The following is a 16,864-nucleotide window of genomic DNA, read 5'->3' as shown; positions in this document are numbered from 1 at the left end:
TTTGCAGACACCTTCCTAGTCCTTTTGACTTTAGGACCCAGTTGCAACCTCCCCCGGCTCTAGATGACACACCTGAACCGGGGTGTTTATAACTCCCAGCTTGCTGCTGGGAGTTGCCGGTGATATTTCCATTTCCCTGTTGAGGCTTGGAGCGATAGCAGTCGGCTACCTTCCTCTTTGGTGTTTGGAGGACGTCTGTGTCTCTCCCCAAGTCTACTCAAGCTAAGTGTTCACCTTGTTTGTGTATCCATCTGTCTTTAGTGGTAGTAGGGATTGACTAGTGTACATTCTGTCCTTCCCTATGCAGGGCTTATTACCAGGGTCCGGCAGGGGTTAGGTATGCTGCTCTGCCATAGGTGCAGAACATATATAGGGACACTTAAGGCAGAGAAGGTGACATTAGATTTCCCTAGGGGTCTCCACTCCCCCCTTCACTATTGTTGGGTTCCCTTCCACTTATCCTTTCGTGTTGCACTTAGTCTTTCCTACACTGTGCATGACACAGTAAAGGTACCTTCACACATAACGATATCGTTAACGATATCGTTGCTTTTTGTGACGTAGCAACGATATCGTTAAGGAAATCGCTATGTGTGACAGCGACCAACAATCAGGCCCCTGCTGGGAGATCGTTGGTCGCTGAGGAAAGTCCAGAACTTTATTTCGTCGCTGGATCTCCCGCTGACATCGCTGGATCGGCGTGTGTGACACCGATCCAGCGATGTCTTCACTGGTAACCAGGGTAAACGTCGGGTAACTAAGCGCAGGGCCGCGCTTAGTAACCCGATGTTTACCCTGGTTACCAGCGTAAAAGTAAAAAAAACAACAGTAAAAAAACAGTAAAAAAACAGTAAAAAAAACAACAAACAGGCTCTGCTCTGCACTCCTCCTGTACTGGCTGTGAGCGTCGGTCAGCCGGAAAGCAGAGCGGTGACGTCACCGCTCTGCTTTCCGGCCGCTGTGCTCACAGTCAGTACAGGAGGAGTGCAGAGCAGAGCGCCGGGGACAGACAGCGGTAGGTAAGTATGTAGTGTTTGTTTTTTTTACTTTTAGGATGGTAACCAGGGTAAACATCGGGTTACTAAGCGCGGCCCTGCGCTTAGTTACCCGATGTTTACCCTGGTTACCGGCATCGTTGGTGACTGGAGAGCTGTCTGTGTGACAGCTCTCCAACGACCAAACAGCGACGCTGCAGCGATCGACATCGTTGTCGGTATCACTGCAGCATCGCTTAGTGTGACGGTACCTTAAGACTTTAGTGGCTCGCTGAGTGTTATCTCCCATTGTTCCCAGCATGGAGCCAGCCGGGAACAACCAATCACTAAAAGCTTGTGTCTGTATTTATTAGTAGACCATAGGCTGATATAGTTATTGGAAGAAGCTGGGATTGAACAGGTTTGTTTCCCTCCTCTCCCATGGTATCTTATGGCTGTTGTAGAAACCCCAAGCTGTAACAGCATTTTGAAAATTAAGCTAAATGTTATGACTATCATACACATAAGACTAAGGTCGGCAAACCCTGCAGATGTTGGCTGGATCGCCAAACAGTCTGTTGTGTATGGGGACTCGTGACTCCAAATGATGAGGAAAGAAGGATCCAGTTGACTTTCAATAGCTGATCCTTTTGTTATACTGGGAAATGAGCCCCTGCTTATCAGAGAACTCTGGCAATGACTATTTCTTAGGGTACCATCACACTATAACATTTTGATCGCTACGACGGTACGATTCGTGACGTTCCAGCGATATCGTTACGATATCGCTGTGTCTGACACGCAGCAGCGATCAGGGATCCTGCTGAGAATCGTACGTCGTAGCAGATCGTTTAGAACTTTCTTTCATCGCTGGATCTCCCGCTGTCATCGCTAGATCGGTGTGTGTGACACCGATCTAGCGATCTAGCGATGCGATCCAGCGATGCGTTCGCTTGTAACCAGGGTAAACATCGGGTAACTAAGCGCAGGACCGCGCTTAGTTACCCGATGTTTACCCTGGTTACAAGCGTTAAACTAAAAAAAAACAAACAGCACATACTTACATTCTGGTGTCCGTCAGGTCCCTTGCAGTCTGCTTCCCGCACTGTGACTGCCGGCCGTAAAGTGAAAGCAGAGCACAGCGGCTGTGCTTTCACTTTCACTTTACGGCCGGCAGTCACTGAGTGCGGGAACCAGACTGCAAGGGACCTGACGGACACCAGAATGTAAGTATGTGCTGTTTGTTTTTTTTTAGTTTAACGCTTGTAACCAGGGTAAACATCGGGTAACTAAGCGCGGTCCTGCGCTTAGTTACCCGATGTTTACCCTGGTTACCCAGGGACCTCGGCATCATTGGTCGCTGGAGAGCTGTCTGTGTGACAGCTCCCCAGCGACCACACTACGATTTACCTACGATCACGGCCAGGTCATATCGCTGGTCGTGATCGTAGCTAAATCGTATAGTGTGACGGTACCCTTAGAGAACACAAGGCAAGCCATGAGTTCTTGTGTATAATGGAACAGGGAGAGAAAGCTGTGAGCCAGACAATCATTCAGCTATCAGCTATCTAATGTGCATGGGGGCTTTTGGTAATTTGACTTAAGGGTATCTGTCAATAGGATGAACTCTCCTTAGCTGTGTATATGGGCATGCAGGTCATAGAAAGTTGAATAAAATGATTGCTTGATTTCTGTGATCTGATGACTTGCTGCTGAGAAATCCACGTTTTTCTTATATGTAAATGAGCTATTAAGAACTATGGGCAGGACACAGATCTCACTGAGAAGCTGCCTCCAGAGCTTATTTTCAATAAAAGGGGAGTGGGGTTTACCCTAAATTATTGGATCCCATGTATTAGTGTATCATTTTATTCAGCTTCCTATGACCTGCGTGCCCATATAGATTGCTTAGGAGGGTTGATCCCAGGGGCCTTACTAGGGTCCTATAAGATCAGGAGCCCAAGCCCCAAAGTGCATGTCTCTCCATACGACCTCCCCTACAGCCATTTAACAGAGGATATATACATATATAATTACAGTATACCACTGTTGCTTGTTGGCATATGCAACAGATTGGAACTTATTATAAGTGAAAGGAGGACTTTATACTAACCAGACAGCAGATGGCGATAGTGTGTAAAGTAATATACTTGCTGTAATGTGGGGAGGGAAGCTCTCAGTGGTTGGTTGTTTTCTTACTTTCGGTTTTGCTTTTCTTCATGAATGTGTTGTCTTCAGTGCACGGACTGTGTGACACTGAATTGTATCTCATGTTTATCCAGTATGAAGTAAATACTGTTTACTCAAGATATCTTGCTGATTGAAGCTCTCCTAAGTACAGCGGTGACTGCAAGAAGACGCACTCTGCAACAGGTTATGGGCCCAGGCACCCCAGATAACCCCAGACACCCCAGATAACCCCAGATAACTCCAGGCATCCCAGGCACCCCAGACACTACAGGTCTGCACTACAAGCTCAGGCAGAAGGATCCTGGTTTATAGCCCAGATAACGGAGCACACAGATAAGCTCTGTAAACAGAAGGAACTAAATCCAGATACAGAGTGACAGAGGAATTCAGCATCCCAGGAGCTGGATATAATTGCAGAGAATTCACAGGACATACAGGAGAATATCTTCAGTACAACTCTCTAAACAAGTAAGACTATATAAAGATGATGAGTAACACAGAACTGAAATTAAGGCTATATTCACACTTTGCGGTTTTTACCGCGGAACCGCCGCGATTTTGATGCTGCGGGTCCGCAGCAGTTTCCATAGCGTTTACAGTAACATGTAAACCCTATGGAAACCGCAAACCGCTGTGCACATGCTGCGGGAAAACGCGCGGGAACGCAGCGGTTTAAAACCCGCAGCATGTCACTTCTTTGTGCAGAATCGCTGCGATTCTGCACCCATAGGAATACATTGAACCGCTTACTTCCCGCATGGGGTTGTGCCCACGTTGCGGGAAGTAAGCGGATAATGTGCGGTTCCTACCCGGGGTGGAGGAGAGGAGACTCTCCTCCAGGCCCTGGGAACCATATTTGGGGTTAAAAAATAAAAAATCATGTTATACTCACCCTCTGAAGTCTTCAGCGCTGCACGCGGCCGTCCGGTCAGAGTTGCTGTGCGACCAGGACCTGCGGTGACGTCGCGGTCACATGACCGTGACGTCATGAAGGGTCCTTCTCGCACAGCATCTTTGGAACCGGACCGCCGGGTGCAGCGCCCAGGAGATCCGGACATCAGAGGGTGAGTATAACCAATTTTTATTATTTTTAACATTACTATTGATGCTGCATATTGCTGCATATGCAGCATCAATAGTATAGGCGGAAACCCGCAGCGGAAAACGCGGAACAAACCGCGATAAATCTGCAGGGAGAACCGCAGTTGTTTTCCCCTGCAGATTTATCAAATCCGCTGCGGGAGAACCCGCAGAAGGACAACGCAAAGTGTGAACATAGCCTTACAGTAGCTAAACTGAATAGTGAAAATTATCAGTTATGGAAATTCAAAGTAGAGATGTTGTTATCTAAGGATGATCTATGGGAAGTAATTGTTACAGCAAGACCAGATCAAGATAATCAGACATGGAATAAGAAGGATATAAAAGCTAGAGCCACCATTAGCTTATTAGTGGATGATGCTCAATTAATACATATAAGAAATGAAGAAACAGCTAAGGGAATGTGGGAAGCATTAAGAAAACTGTATGAAAGACCTAGCTTGAATCACAAGTTATTTTTATTAAGAAAGCTGTACAGTATGAGATTGAGTGCAAATGACGATATGCAGAAGCACATATTCTCAATGATGGAAGTGATATCACAGCTAAGATCTATTGGTGAAGATATTAAAGAAAGTCATGTAGCAGCTATATTGTTGTGCAGTTTACCAGATTCGTATACAGCCTTGATAAATGCCCTTGAGACGAGACCAGAAACTGACATTACATTAGATTTTGTGAAAACAAGACTAATAGATGAATATCAGAGAAGAAAAGAACAAAGAAATGATTCTTCTACTGAAAAGGACAGTGAAAACGCTCTTAAAGCTACAGAATTCCCAAAACCCTATAATAAAGAGACAAGAGAATGCTTCAGATGTAAGAAAAAAGGTCATTTAAAGAAAGACTGTACCATATGGAAAGCAGAACAACAAAAATTACAACATAAAAAGCATACAGAGAAAGTAAAAAACACAATTTCCGATTCATGTGAGAATAATTGGAATGGCACATTTAAAGTAACAGACAAGAAATCATCACTTGGTTGGTTTATTGATTCAGGAGCAACGAGTCATATGACAAGTGACAAGAATTTCTTTACTGATCTTGATTTAGATAAGAAAGAAGCCATTTATCTCGCAGATGGAAGCAAAATAACCGCAGAAGGTATCGGACAAGGTATGCTAAATTGTTCAAACAAGTTCGGACAAGATTCAAAGATACTTGTACAAGATGTGTTGTATGTTCCAAAATTGGAAGGCGGATTATTATCTGTGAAACGTTTAACAGCAAAAGGACTTACAGTGAAATTCAAAGACAATGAGTGTGCAATTATTGCAGGAAACGAGGTGATAACCAAAGTCAAGGCAGATGAACAATTATATCATTTTGACACACCAAAGGAACAGATGAAGGTATGTACACATGATCACAAAAACTGTATTCACATGTGGCATAGACGTCTAGGACATAGACACCCTGACAGTATAAGGGAACTACAGAGAAAAGAATTGACAAAAGATTTAAAGATATCAGATTGCTCAATTACCATAAGATGTGATTGTTGTATAAAATCCAAAGCCACAAGGATATCTATTCCAAAAGAAAGTGAGATGAAAAGCGAAAGACCACTTGATTTGGTGCATACTGACGTATGTGGACCCATGAAAGTGACTACATCAGGAGGCAATAGATACATGTTGACTTTTATAGACGATTACTCAAGATACACAGTCACATACTTAATTAAAAACAAAAGTGAAGTTTTTGATAAACTTGTAGACTATGTAACAAGATCAAGTAGCAAATTTCAAAGGAAGCCAATTGTCATCAGAAGTGATAATGGAGGTGAATTTACAGGTCACAGAATAGAAGACTACTTAAGACAAAATGGGATCGAACACCAGAAAACTGTTCCATACACACCTGAACAAAATGGAGTAGCAGAAAGGAAAAACAGAACTCTGACAGAGATGATAAGATGTATGCTGACGGATTCCAAACTACCAGAGAAATATTGGGGTGAGGCAGCAATGACAGCTACTTATCTACAGAACCGACTTTTTTCTAGAAAACTGACGAAAACTCCATATGAACTGTGGCAAGGTATGAAACCAAGTGTCAATCATTTAAAAGTTTTTGGATGTAAAGTTTTCATATTCATTCCAACAGAAAAACGTTCCAAACTTCAAAACAGATCCATGGAAGGAATATTTGTTGGATATAGTGAAAATTGCAAAGGATACAGAATCCTAGATCCCAAAACAGACAGAGTTACGGTGAGTAACAGTGTGACATTCATAGAAGATTTGAATGAAGATATTATGATTTCAGTTGAAACAAAAAATGAGAAAACCAATAATGACACAACTGAAGAAATATCTGATGAGATAGAAGTAGAAGTTAATGAAGAAGAAAATACTGAAAGTGAAGAATCACAACTACAAACAGACAGAACCAAGACGTTCAATGAGAGAGAACAAAGGAAAACCACCAAAACATCTCTCATACAAGACAAGCACAAGAAAAATCTATGAGCCTACTTCTTGGGAGGAAATATCTAAACTTCCAGTGGAAGAAGCTAATAAATGGATAGAAGCAACAGAAACAGAAATTACCGTATATACTCGAATATAAGCTGAGATTTTCAGCCCAAATTTTTGGGCTGAAAGTGCCCCTCTCGGCTTATACTCGAGTCAAGGTGGGTGGCAGGGTCGGCGGGTGAAGGGGTGAGGGCGCTGAGGCATACTTACGTAGTCCCAGCGATCCTGGCGCTCCCCCTGCCGTCCCACGGTCTTCTGTGCTGCAGCTTCTTCCCCTCTTCAGCGGTCACGTGGGTAACGGTGACTGCTGATTAGAGAAAGAAGCTGCGGCACCGAAGACCAGCTGTGACAGGCAGAGGGAGCCGGACGTCGGGACCAGGTAAGTATGTAATATTCACCTGTCCACGTTCCAGCCGCCGGGAGCCGCTCCATCTTCCCGGCACCTCCATCTTCCCGGCGTCTGCGCTCTGACTGTTCAGGTCAGAGGGCGCGATGACGCATATAGTGTGCGCGGCGCCCTCTGCCTGATCAGTCAGTGCAGAGACGCCGGGACCGGACGCTGGGAGCTGCAAGCAAGAGAGGTGAGTATGTGTTTTTTTTTTTTTTTACTGCAGCAGCAGCAGCAGCAATGGCAGAGCTTTCTATGGGGAACTATGAACGGTGCAGAGCACTATATGAGGCACAGCTATAGGGAAATAATGAACGGTGCAGAGCACTGTATGGGGCACAGCTATAGGGAAATAATGAACGGTGGAGAGCACTGTATGGGGCACAGCTATAGGGAAATAATGAACGGTGCAGAGCACTATATGGGGCACAGCTATAGGGAAATAATGAACGGTGCAGAGCACTATATGGGGCACAGCTATGGGACAATCATGAACGGTGCAGAGCACTATATGGGGCACAGCTATAGGGAACTATGAACGGTGCAGAGCGCTATATGGCACAGCTATGGGGAAATAATGAACGGTGCAGAGCACTATATGGCACAGCTATGGGGAAATAATGATCTATTTTTATTTTTGAAATTCACCGGTAAATGCTGCATTTCCACCCTAGGCTTATACTCGAGTCAATAAGTTTTCCCAGTTTTTTGTGGCATAATTAGGGGGGTCGGCTTATACTCGGGTCGGCTTATACTCGAGTATATACGGTAAATCCATGCAAGATTCAAATACATGGACACTAACAGATTTACCAGAAGGAAGAAAAACCATAGGATGTAAATGGATTTTTAAAGTTAAATACCAAACAGATGGCACAGCTGAAAGATACCGAGCAAGACTCGTAGCTAAAGGGTATTCTCAAAAATATGGAGAAGACTATGATGAGACATTTGCTCCAGTTGTCAAACACACTACAATAAGAACTTTACTTACAGTTGCAGCAATGAAACAGATGCAACTGAGACATCTGGATGTAAAGACAGCTTTTCTGAATGGAGATTTAACAGAAGACATTTACAGTGGGGCAAAAAAGTATTTAGTCAGTCAGCAATAGTGCAAGTTCCACCACTTAAAAAGATGAGAGGCGTCTGTAATTTACATCATAGGTAGACCTCAACTATGGGAGACAAACTGAGAAAAAAAAATCCAGAAAATCACATTGTCTGTTTTTTTATCATTTTATTTGCATATTATGGTGGAAAATAAGTATTTGGTCAACAAACAAACAATCAAGATTTCTGGCTCTCACAGACCTGTAACTTCTTCTTTAAGAGTCTCCTCTTTCCTCCACTCATTACCTGTAGTAATGGCACCTGTTTAAACTTGTTATTAGTATAAAAAGACACCTGTGCACACCCTCAAACAGTCTGACTCCAAACTCCACTATGGTGAAGACCAAAGAGCTGTCAAAGGACACCAGAAACAAAATTGTAGCCCTGCACCAGGCTGGGAAGACTGAATCTGCAATAGCCAACCAGCTTGGAGTGAAGAAATCAACAGTGGGAGCAATAATTAGAAAATGGAAGACATACAAGACCACTGATAATCTCCCTCGATCTGGGGCTCCACGCAAAATCCCACCCCGTGGGGTCAGAATGATCACAAGAACGGTGAGCAAAAATCCCAGAACCACGCGGGGGGGCCTAGTGAATGAACTGCAGGAGCTGGGACCAATGTAACAAGGCCTACCATAAGTAACACACTACGCCACCATGGACTCAGATCCTGCAGTGCCAGACGTGTCCCACTGCTTAAGCCAGTACATGTCCGGGCCCGTCTGAAGTTTGCTAGAGAGCATTTGGATGATCCAGAGGAGATTTGGGAGAATGTCCTATGGTCTGATGAAACCAAACTGGAACTGTTTGGTAGAAACACAACTTGTCGTATTTGGAGGAAAAAGAATACTGAGTTGCATCCATCAAACACCATACCTACTGTAAAGCATGGTGGTGGAAACATCATGCTTTGGGGCTGTTTCTCTGCAAAGGGGCCAGGACGACTGATCCGGGTACATGAAAGAATGAATGGGGCCATGTATCGTGAGATTTTGAGTGCAAACCTCCTTCCATCAGCAAGGGCATTGAAGATGAAACGTGGCTGGGTCTTTCAACATGACAATGATCCAAAGCACACCGCCAGGGCAATGAAGGAGTGGCTTCGTAAGAAGCATTTCAAGGTCCTGGAGTGGCCTAGCCAGTCTCCAGATCTCAACCCTATAGAAAACCTTTGGAGGGAGTTGAAAGTCCATGTTGCCAAGCGAAAAGTCAAAAACATCACTGGTCTAGAGGAGATCTGCATGGAGGAATGGGCCAACATACCAACAACAGTGTGTGGCAACCTTGTGAAGACTTACAGAAAACGTTTGACCTCTGTCATTGCCAACAAAGGATATATTACAAAGTATTGAGATGAAATTTTGTTTCTGACCAAATACTTATTTTCCACCATAATATGCAAATAAAATGTTAAAAAAACAATGTGATTTTCTGGATTTTTTTTTCTCAGTTTGTCTCCCATAGTTGAGGTCTACCTATGATGTAAATTACAGACGCCTCTCATCTTTTTAAGTGGTGGAACTTGCACTATTGCTGACTGACTAAATACTTTTTTGCCCCACTGTATATGGAACAACCTTCAGGATTCAAAGATGAAAGAAATCCAAACAAAGTTTGTAAACTACAGAAAAGCATATATGGTTTAAAGCAAGCAGCTAAAGCGTGGAATGACAAAATCACGGAAGTACTTACAAATGAAAAATTTCAAAGAAGCAAAGCTGATCCATGCTTATACACAAAAAGGCTGATTAATAGATGGATTTACATACTCATATATGTAGATGACATTTTGATTTGTTTTGAACAAGAAAGGGATAACAAAAACATTCTAAAAATCCTGAAGCAACATTTCGAAATCAAAGACTTGGGAAATGTAAAACAATACCTAGGAATGCAAGTAGAAAGAGAAGAAGATGGAAGTTTCCTACTGACTCAAAATCACATGATTCAAGACATAACAGAAAAATTTGGATTAAAAGATGCAAAAACAGTAAAGTCTCCAATGGAAACTAATTATCTCAAAGAGATGAACAGTGAACAAAATATGCTACCAAATAATGAAGAATACAGAACAGCAATAGGAAAACTACTGTATCTAGCAACCATTACAAGACCAGACATCGCAGCAGCAGTAGGAATCCTGAGTAGAAAGGTATCAAAACCAAATAAAGCTGATTGGAATGCCGTAAAGAGAGTAATACGTTATTTGAAAGGAACTAGTAATGTTAAGCTGAAATTACCCACAAGCAATGATTGCATTTTAACATGATATGTTGATGCAGATTGGGCTGGAGATCCAACTGACAGAAGATCTACCAGTGGACATATTTTTTTCCTCTCAGGTGGACCAATAAGTTGGACAAGTAAGAAACAGTCAATTGTGACACTATCTTCAACAGAAGCAGAATATGTTGCAGCAGCACATGCGAGTCAAGAAGTACTGTGGTTAAGACAACTGTTGACAGAATTAGGACAACAACAGTTGGCACCAACAAAACTAAAAGAGGACAATCAAGGATGTCTTGTTCTTGCTCAGATGGAAAGAGTCAATCCAAGAACCAAACATATTGATGTGAAATATCATATCTTGAGAGATCATCAGGAACACGGAGTCTTGAAGTTAGAGTACTGTCCTACTGAAGAAATGACAGCAGACATTTTCACGAAGGCGTTGAATGCTGATAAACATCAGAGACTAATAAAAAAGTTGGGTTTGATTGAATAAGTCCTTACTGTTGAGAAAGGGTGTTGGCATATGCAACCGATTGGGACTTATTATAAGTGAAAGGAGGACTTTATACTAACCAGACAGCAGATGGCGATAGTGTGTAAAGTAATATACTTGCTGTAATGTGGGGAGGGAAGCTCTCAGTGGTTGGTTGTTTTCTTAAGGCCCCTTCACATTAACCGACGCTGCAGCGATACCGACAACGATCCGGATCGCTGCAGCGTCGCTGTTTGGTCGCTGGAGAGCTGTCACACAGACAGCTCTCCAGCGACCAACGATGCCGGTAACCAGGGTAAACATCGGGTAACTAAGCGCAGGGCCGCGCTTAGTAACCCGATGTTTACCCTGGATACCATGCTAAAAGTAAAAAAAAACCAAACACTAGATACTTACCTACAGCCGTCTGTCCTCCAGCGCTGTGCTCTGCTTCTCTGCTCTCCTCCTGTACTGGCTGTGAGCCGGAAAGCAGAGCGGTGACGTCACCGCTCTGCTTTCCGGCTCCCAGACAGTACAGGAGGAGAGCAGAGCACAGCGCTGGAGGACAGACAGCGGTAGGTAAGTATCTAGTGTTTGTTTTTTTTTACTTTTAGCATGGTAACCAGGGTAAACATCGGGTTACTAAGCGCGGCCCTGCGCTTAGTTACCCGATGTTTACCCTGGTTACCAGTGAAGACATCGCTGGATCGGTGTCACACACGCCGATCCAGCGATGTCTCCAGGGAGTCCAGCGACGAAATAAAGTTCTGGACTTTGTTCAGCGACCAACGATCTCCCAGCAGGGGCCTGATCGTTGGTCGCTGTCACACAGAACGATTTCATTAACGATATCGTTGCTACGTCACAAATAGCACTCACCACGGTGAGTCATTGGACGTGGTATATCTCGATTTTTCCAAAGCGTTTGATACCGTGCCGCACAAGAGGTTGGTACACAAAATGAGAATGCTTGGTCTGGGGGAAAATGTGTGTAAATGGGTTAGTAACTGGCTTAGTGATAGAAAGCAGAGGGTGGTTATAAATGGTATAGTCTCTAACTGGGTCGCTGTGACCAGTGGGGTACCGCAGGGGTCAGTATTGGGACCTGTTCTCTTCAACATATTCATTAATGATCTGGTAGAAGGTTTACACAGTAAAATATCGATATTTGCAGATGATACAAAACTATGTAAAGCAGTTAATACAAGAGAAGATAGTATTCTGCTACAGATGGATCTGGATAAGTTGGAAACTTGGGCTGAAAGGTGGCAGATGAGGTTTAACAATGATAAATGTAAGGTTATACACATGGGAAGAGGAAATCAATATCACCATTACACACTGAACGGGAAACCACTGGGTAAATCTGACAGGGAGAAGGACTTGGGGATCCTAGTTAATGATAAACTTACCTGGAGCAGCCAGTGCCAGGCAGCAGCTGCCAAGGCAAACAGGATCATGGGGTGCATTAAAAGAGGTCTGGATACACATGATGAGAGCATTATACTGCCTCTGTACAAATCCCTAGTTAGACCGCACATGGAGTACTGTGTCCAGTTTTGGGCACCGGTGCTCAGGAAGGATATAATGGAACTAGAGAGAGTACAAAGGAGGGCAACAAAATTAATAAAGGGGATGGGAGAACTACAATACCCAGATAGATTAGCGAAATTAGGATTATTTAGTCTAGAAAAAAGACGACTGAGGGGCGATCTAATAACCATGTATAAGTATATAAGGGGACAATACAAATATCTCGCTGAGGATCTGTTTATACCAAGGAAGGTGACGGGCACAAGGGGGCATTCTTTGCGTCTGGAGGAGAGAAGGTTTTTCCACCAACATAGAAGAGTATTCTTTACTGTTAGGGCAGTGAGAATCTGGAATTGCTTGCCTGAGGAGGTGGTGATGGCGAACTCAGTCGAGGGGTTCAAGAGAGGCCTGGATGTCTTCCTGGAGCAGAACAATATTGTATCATACAATTATTAGGTTTTGTAGAAGGACGTAGATCTGGGTATTTATTATGATGGAATATAGGCTGAACTGGATGGACAAATGTCTTTTTTCGGCCTTACTAACTATGTTACTATGTTACTATGTTAACAATATCGTTATGTGTGAAGGTACCTTTACTTTCGGTTTTGCTTTTCTTCATGAATGTGTTGTCTTCAGTGCACAGACTGTGTGACACTGAATTGTATCTCATGTTTATCCAGTATGAAGTAAATACTGTTTACTCAAGATATCTTGCTGATTGAAGCTCTCCTAAGTACAGCGGTGACTGCAAGAAGACGCACTCTGCAACATTGCTAACCAAAACTACACTATACAAAGGCCAATATTATCAAAATTACTGCTATAAAAGGCCAAAATAATATGGCTACACTGTGTCCACTACCATCACAGGTTAAGTCCCAGAAGATTGGAGAAGGGCAAATGCTGTCCCTATCTTTAAAAAAGGAAAGAAGATGGAGCCAGGAAATTATAGGCCAGTGAGCATTACTTCTGTAGAATTACTTTACAAGTATCTTTCTCCGCTTGATGCTAGCGGTTTACAATACTAGCCAGCGTTAAACTTGGGTTTCCTTGGCCCAAAAGACATGATTCTAAAAGATCACCCTCCATCTGTAATGAAAATATACACTTTATTCAGCCTCATTCAGACATCTGTTTTTTTACATATGCGTGCTATCTGTGTTTTTCTCAGATAGCACTCGTACCTGTAATAGTGAATTGGGTCATTGAAAAGTCCATTATTTTTCACGGACCTAGCAGTCCGCACAAAATCACGAAGGCATGAATGAATTTGATCTGAAAGTCTGATCAAAATAGGGAGTGCAAGTCTATGGGTCAGTGAAAAAAAGTTCCCAAGTGCCATCTGAAGTCTGATTTTCACAGATTGTTAGATAGGAGAAGGTGGAGAAACTGTTATTTCTTTTCATATAAGAGAATAACTGATGAAACTTGGACCAAACTCTGATTAAAACTTGGATGAAACTCTGAACTGAAATCACTGGTGAAACTGTCAGTTTTTGTCATGCGTGAAAAAAATTGATGTGTGACTGAAATAACGTATAAGAAATAGACGTCAGTGGCTTCTAAGTCAGATTTAATTTGAGGTATCCTCCGCTGGGCCACTTTGCTATGTGCACATGTTTGGTTTTTGGTTAAGAACAATTTGCTGCATATACTTGTCTTGGAAGGAAAGTGCTGCGTAAATACCGTACTCTGTGTGATTTTGTGTATTTAATTGCTTTTTTTCCCCACACTCATTTGGGTGAAAATCGCTGAAAGAATTGAAATGCTGCAGAGTCGACAAAAACACACCGCAGCTGGAAATGCGCAAGGAAAAATAACTCAACTGTTTGCCTTTAGACTTCAGGAATCTCTTGTTTTGCTGGTACTGTTAAATGCTGTTTTTTCCCGCTTTGAAAAAAATGTAAAGTGTGAACACATAGTATCCTTGCTTTAGTACTCATTGTATCAGAGCCTGGGTTTACCAAATAATCCTATGGCAATCTGGTGAGCCCATGATACTCATGATATAATGAACCACCAGAAGCAAACGGATAGAAGCTGTAAAACATTGGGCTGTCTCCTGGAAAAAAAAAAGTGAACTCGCTAAGGAAGCGAGATACAATTAGATCTCATCGCTGTGTACTGAGCCTAAAATAACCTGTGTCTAAAGTGCCCACTATAACTACCAGCGGAGTGTTCGAGAGACATGAGTGGGTGCTTTATGATGGGAGAACAAGAGGCCAATACAACTTCTATTTCTGCCTTTGTAGCTGCTCGTTTAGGCTTTGTGCCCGCAATCGGGAATAGTAGCGTTTCAGACTCAGCGTGTTTTACATTACAAGCACGGTGGATGGGATTTCTAGAAATCCAATCCCCACTGTGCCTCGTTTTAACGCTGCTTAAACTGACCCATGGTGCAGGTTTCCGAGCCGCAGCATGTTAATTTCTGCAGCTGTCTCCTCTGCATATTTTCACCATTAAGTGCGGTAAATCCGCATAGTTCTAAAAGAAAAGTGTGCAAAGTAGAACATGGCAATAATACTTTGCGTCCAAATACGCTATTTTTCCTGATCAGAGTTGTCAAAAGTGCATTTTTTTTTAATTTGCCTGTAGTGCCTGTGCACTGGAATCGTATTTGGAAATATCCATCGGTAATTGTAGATACAATTACAAATTTAGGTGTGACCCTTAGGCCTCTTTCACACTTCCGTCTTTCTTTTTCCGTCACAATGCGTCATTTTGTGAAAAAAAAACGAATCCAGCAAATGTTTCTGCTGGATCCATTTTTTTCTCATAGACTTGTATTAGTGACGGATTGTGACGGATGGCCTTCTGTTTCATCCGTCGTGCACTGGATCCGTCGTAAAATTGCTGTCCATTGGGCGGAGACCAATCACAGAGGAACATTTTTTTGTGCACGTCGGAAAATCGCTCAGCGACGGATCCTGCACCGTCCGTCATTGGCTATAATTGAAACCTATGGACGCAGGATCCGTCGCTGACTGTCAAAAGCAGGAATCCAGCAACAGGTTCCGTGTTTTGAAACTGAGCATGCGTGGAAGAATTTCCAGTCAGGGAAATTCTCTCTCACTCGCTCTCTCTTTTTACTATTGATGCTGCATCAATAGTAAAAAGATATAATGTTAAAAATAATAAAAAAATAAAAAATAGTGTTATTCTTACCTTCCGGCGTCCCCCGCAGCCTTCCCGATGCTCGTGACGCTCGCGATGCTCCCGTTCCCAGTGATGCATTGCGGCAATGACCCCAGATGACGTAGCAGTCTCACTAGACCACTACGTCATCGGATCATTTCGCAAGGCATTACTGGGAACGGGAGCATCGCGAGCGTCACGAGCATCAGGAAGGCTGCGGGGGACACCAGAAGGTAAGAATAACACTATTTTTTATTTTTTTAATTATTTTTAACATGGGTTGTGTTGTGTATGCTTTTTCACGGCGGAAAACCGCTGCGAAGACGCATACAAAGTGTGTGCACGTAGCCTCGACGGGTCCGTCAAAAAAATGGACCCAGTGCACCCGTTTTTTACAATCCGCACAGGATCCGTCTTTTCAACATTTTGACGGATCCTGTGCAAATTGTAAAAATGGAAGTGTGAAAGAGGCCTTAGACAAATAGTTGCTCGGTAAATGGCGGACCAAAGGAGTAAGTTGATTCTTTGAACATGAGAAATTTCTTTCTAGATGATTTTACGGCCAGGTAGAAAATCAGGTCTTACGTTTGTCATGATGCTGATATTCTATTCACACATGATGTCATCTCTGATTAGTAAGATATTGATTAAAAGGAACTTGTCATGAAAATAGTGGTTTGATGACAAAAGTGGTCAGCCAGTCATCACTCAATGCAAAGTATGGGTGCAAGAAGCAGAGAACCCATGACTAGGCCGCACTGCCGCACCGCCAAGTGGACTCATGAGCGTTACAAGTGCCAGTTTTCAAATTTAAGTTCCCCCTTATGAAAGCGGGGATTGTAAAGAAAGGTGTTTGAGCCCTGTAGCATGTTGGCAGTGATTCAATGCCTACGTTCTTAATAACGGGTTTCCTTTTAAGCCTGATTTTCTGATTAAAAACCAAATTTCTACCTTGATTAAAAGTGTTTTTGTTTTTTTAATTAAATATTTTTTTAGAAACTTCAAGGGAGAAATAATGTAAGTCAAATTTCATGGATCCTAGAAGAATTATTTAAAGTTATTCCAAGTGGGAACCCATATGAAGAACAGAATAACAGGCCTTGCCGACACTGTGCTGTTGTGGGAAATTCTGGTAATCTGAAGGGATCAAGTCGTGGAGAAATAATTGATTCTCATAATTTCATTATCAGGTAGTTCTGTCTTTTATTATATTTAGATTGTTCTTCCTAAAAGTGAT

At 42.8% G+C, this 16,864-nt stretch overlaps 1 protein-coding gene across 2 annotated transcripts in view; it reads left to right on the top strand.

The window, feature by feature from the left end:
- Positions 1-16,864, top strand: part of LOC138664935 (CMP-N-acetylneuraminate-beta-galactosamide-alpha-2,3-sialyltransferase 2-like) — a 161,489-nt gene that overhangs the window by 107,799 nt on the left and 36,826 nt on the right. For both annotated transcript variants that reach the window (XM_069751986.1, XM_069751987.1), the window contains exon 3: positions 16,624-16,817. In XM_069751986.1, coding sequence (XP_069608087.1) covers positions 16,624-16,817 — 194 coding nt within the window. The remainder of the gene's footprint in view (positions 1-16,623; positions 16,818-16,864) is intronic.

The sequence above is a fragment of the Ranitomeya imitator genome, chromosome 2 (genome assembly GCF_032444005.1).
Source record: "Ranitomeya imitator isolate aRanImi1 chromosome 2, aRanImi1.pri, whole genome shotgun sequence".
NCBI lineage: Eukaryota > Metazoa > Chordata > Amphibia > Anura > Dendrobatidae > Ranitomeya > Ranitomeya imitator.
This window is presented reverse-complemented; position numbering and strand designations above follow the sequence as displayed.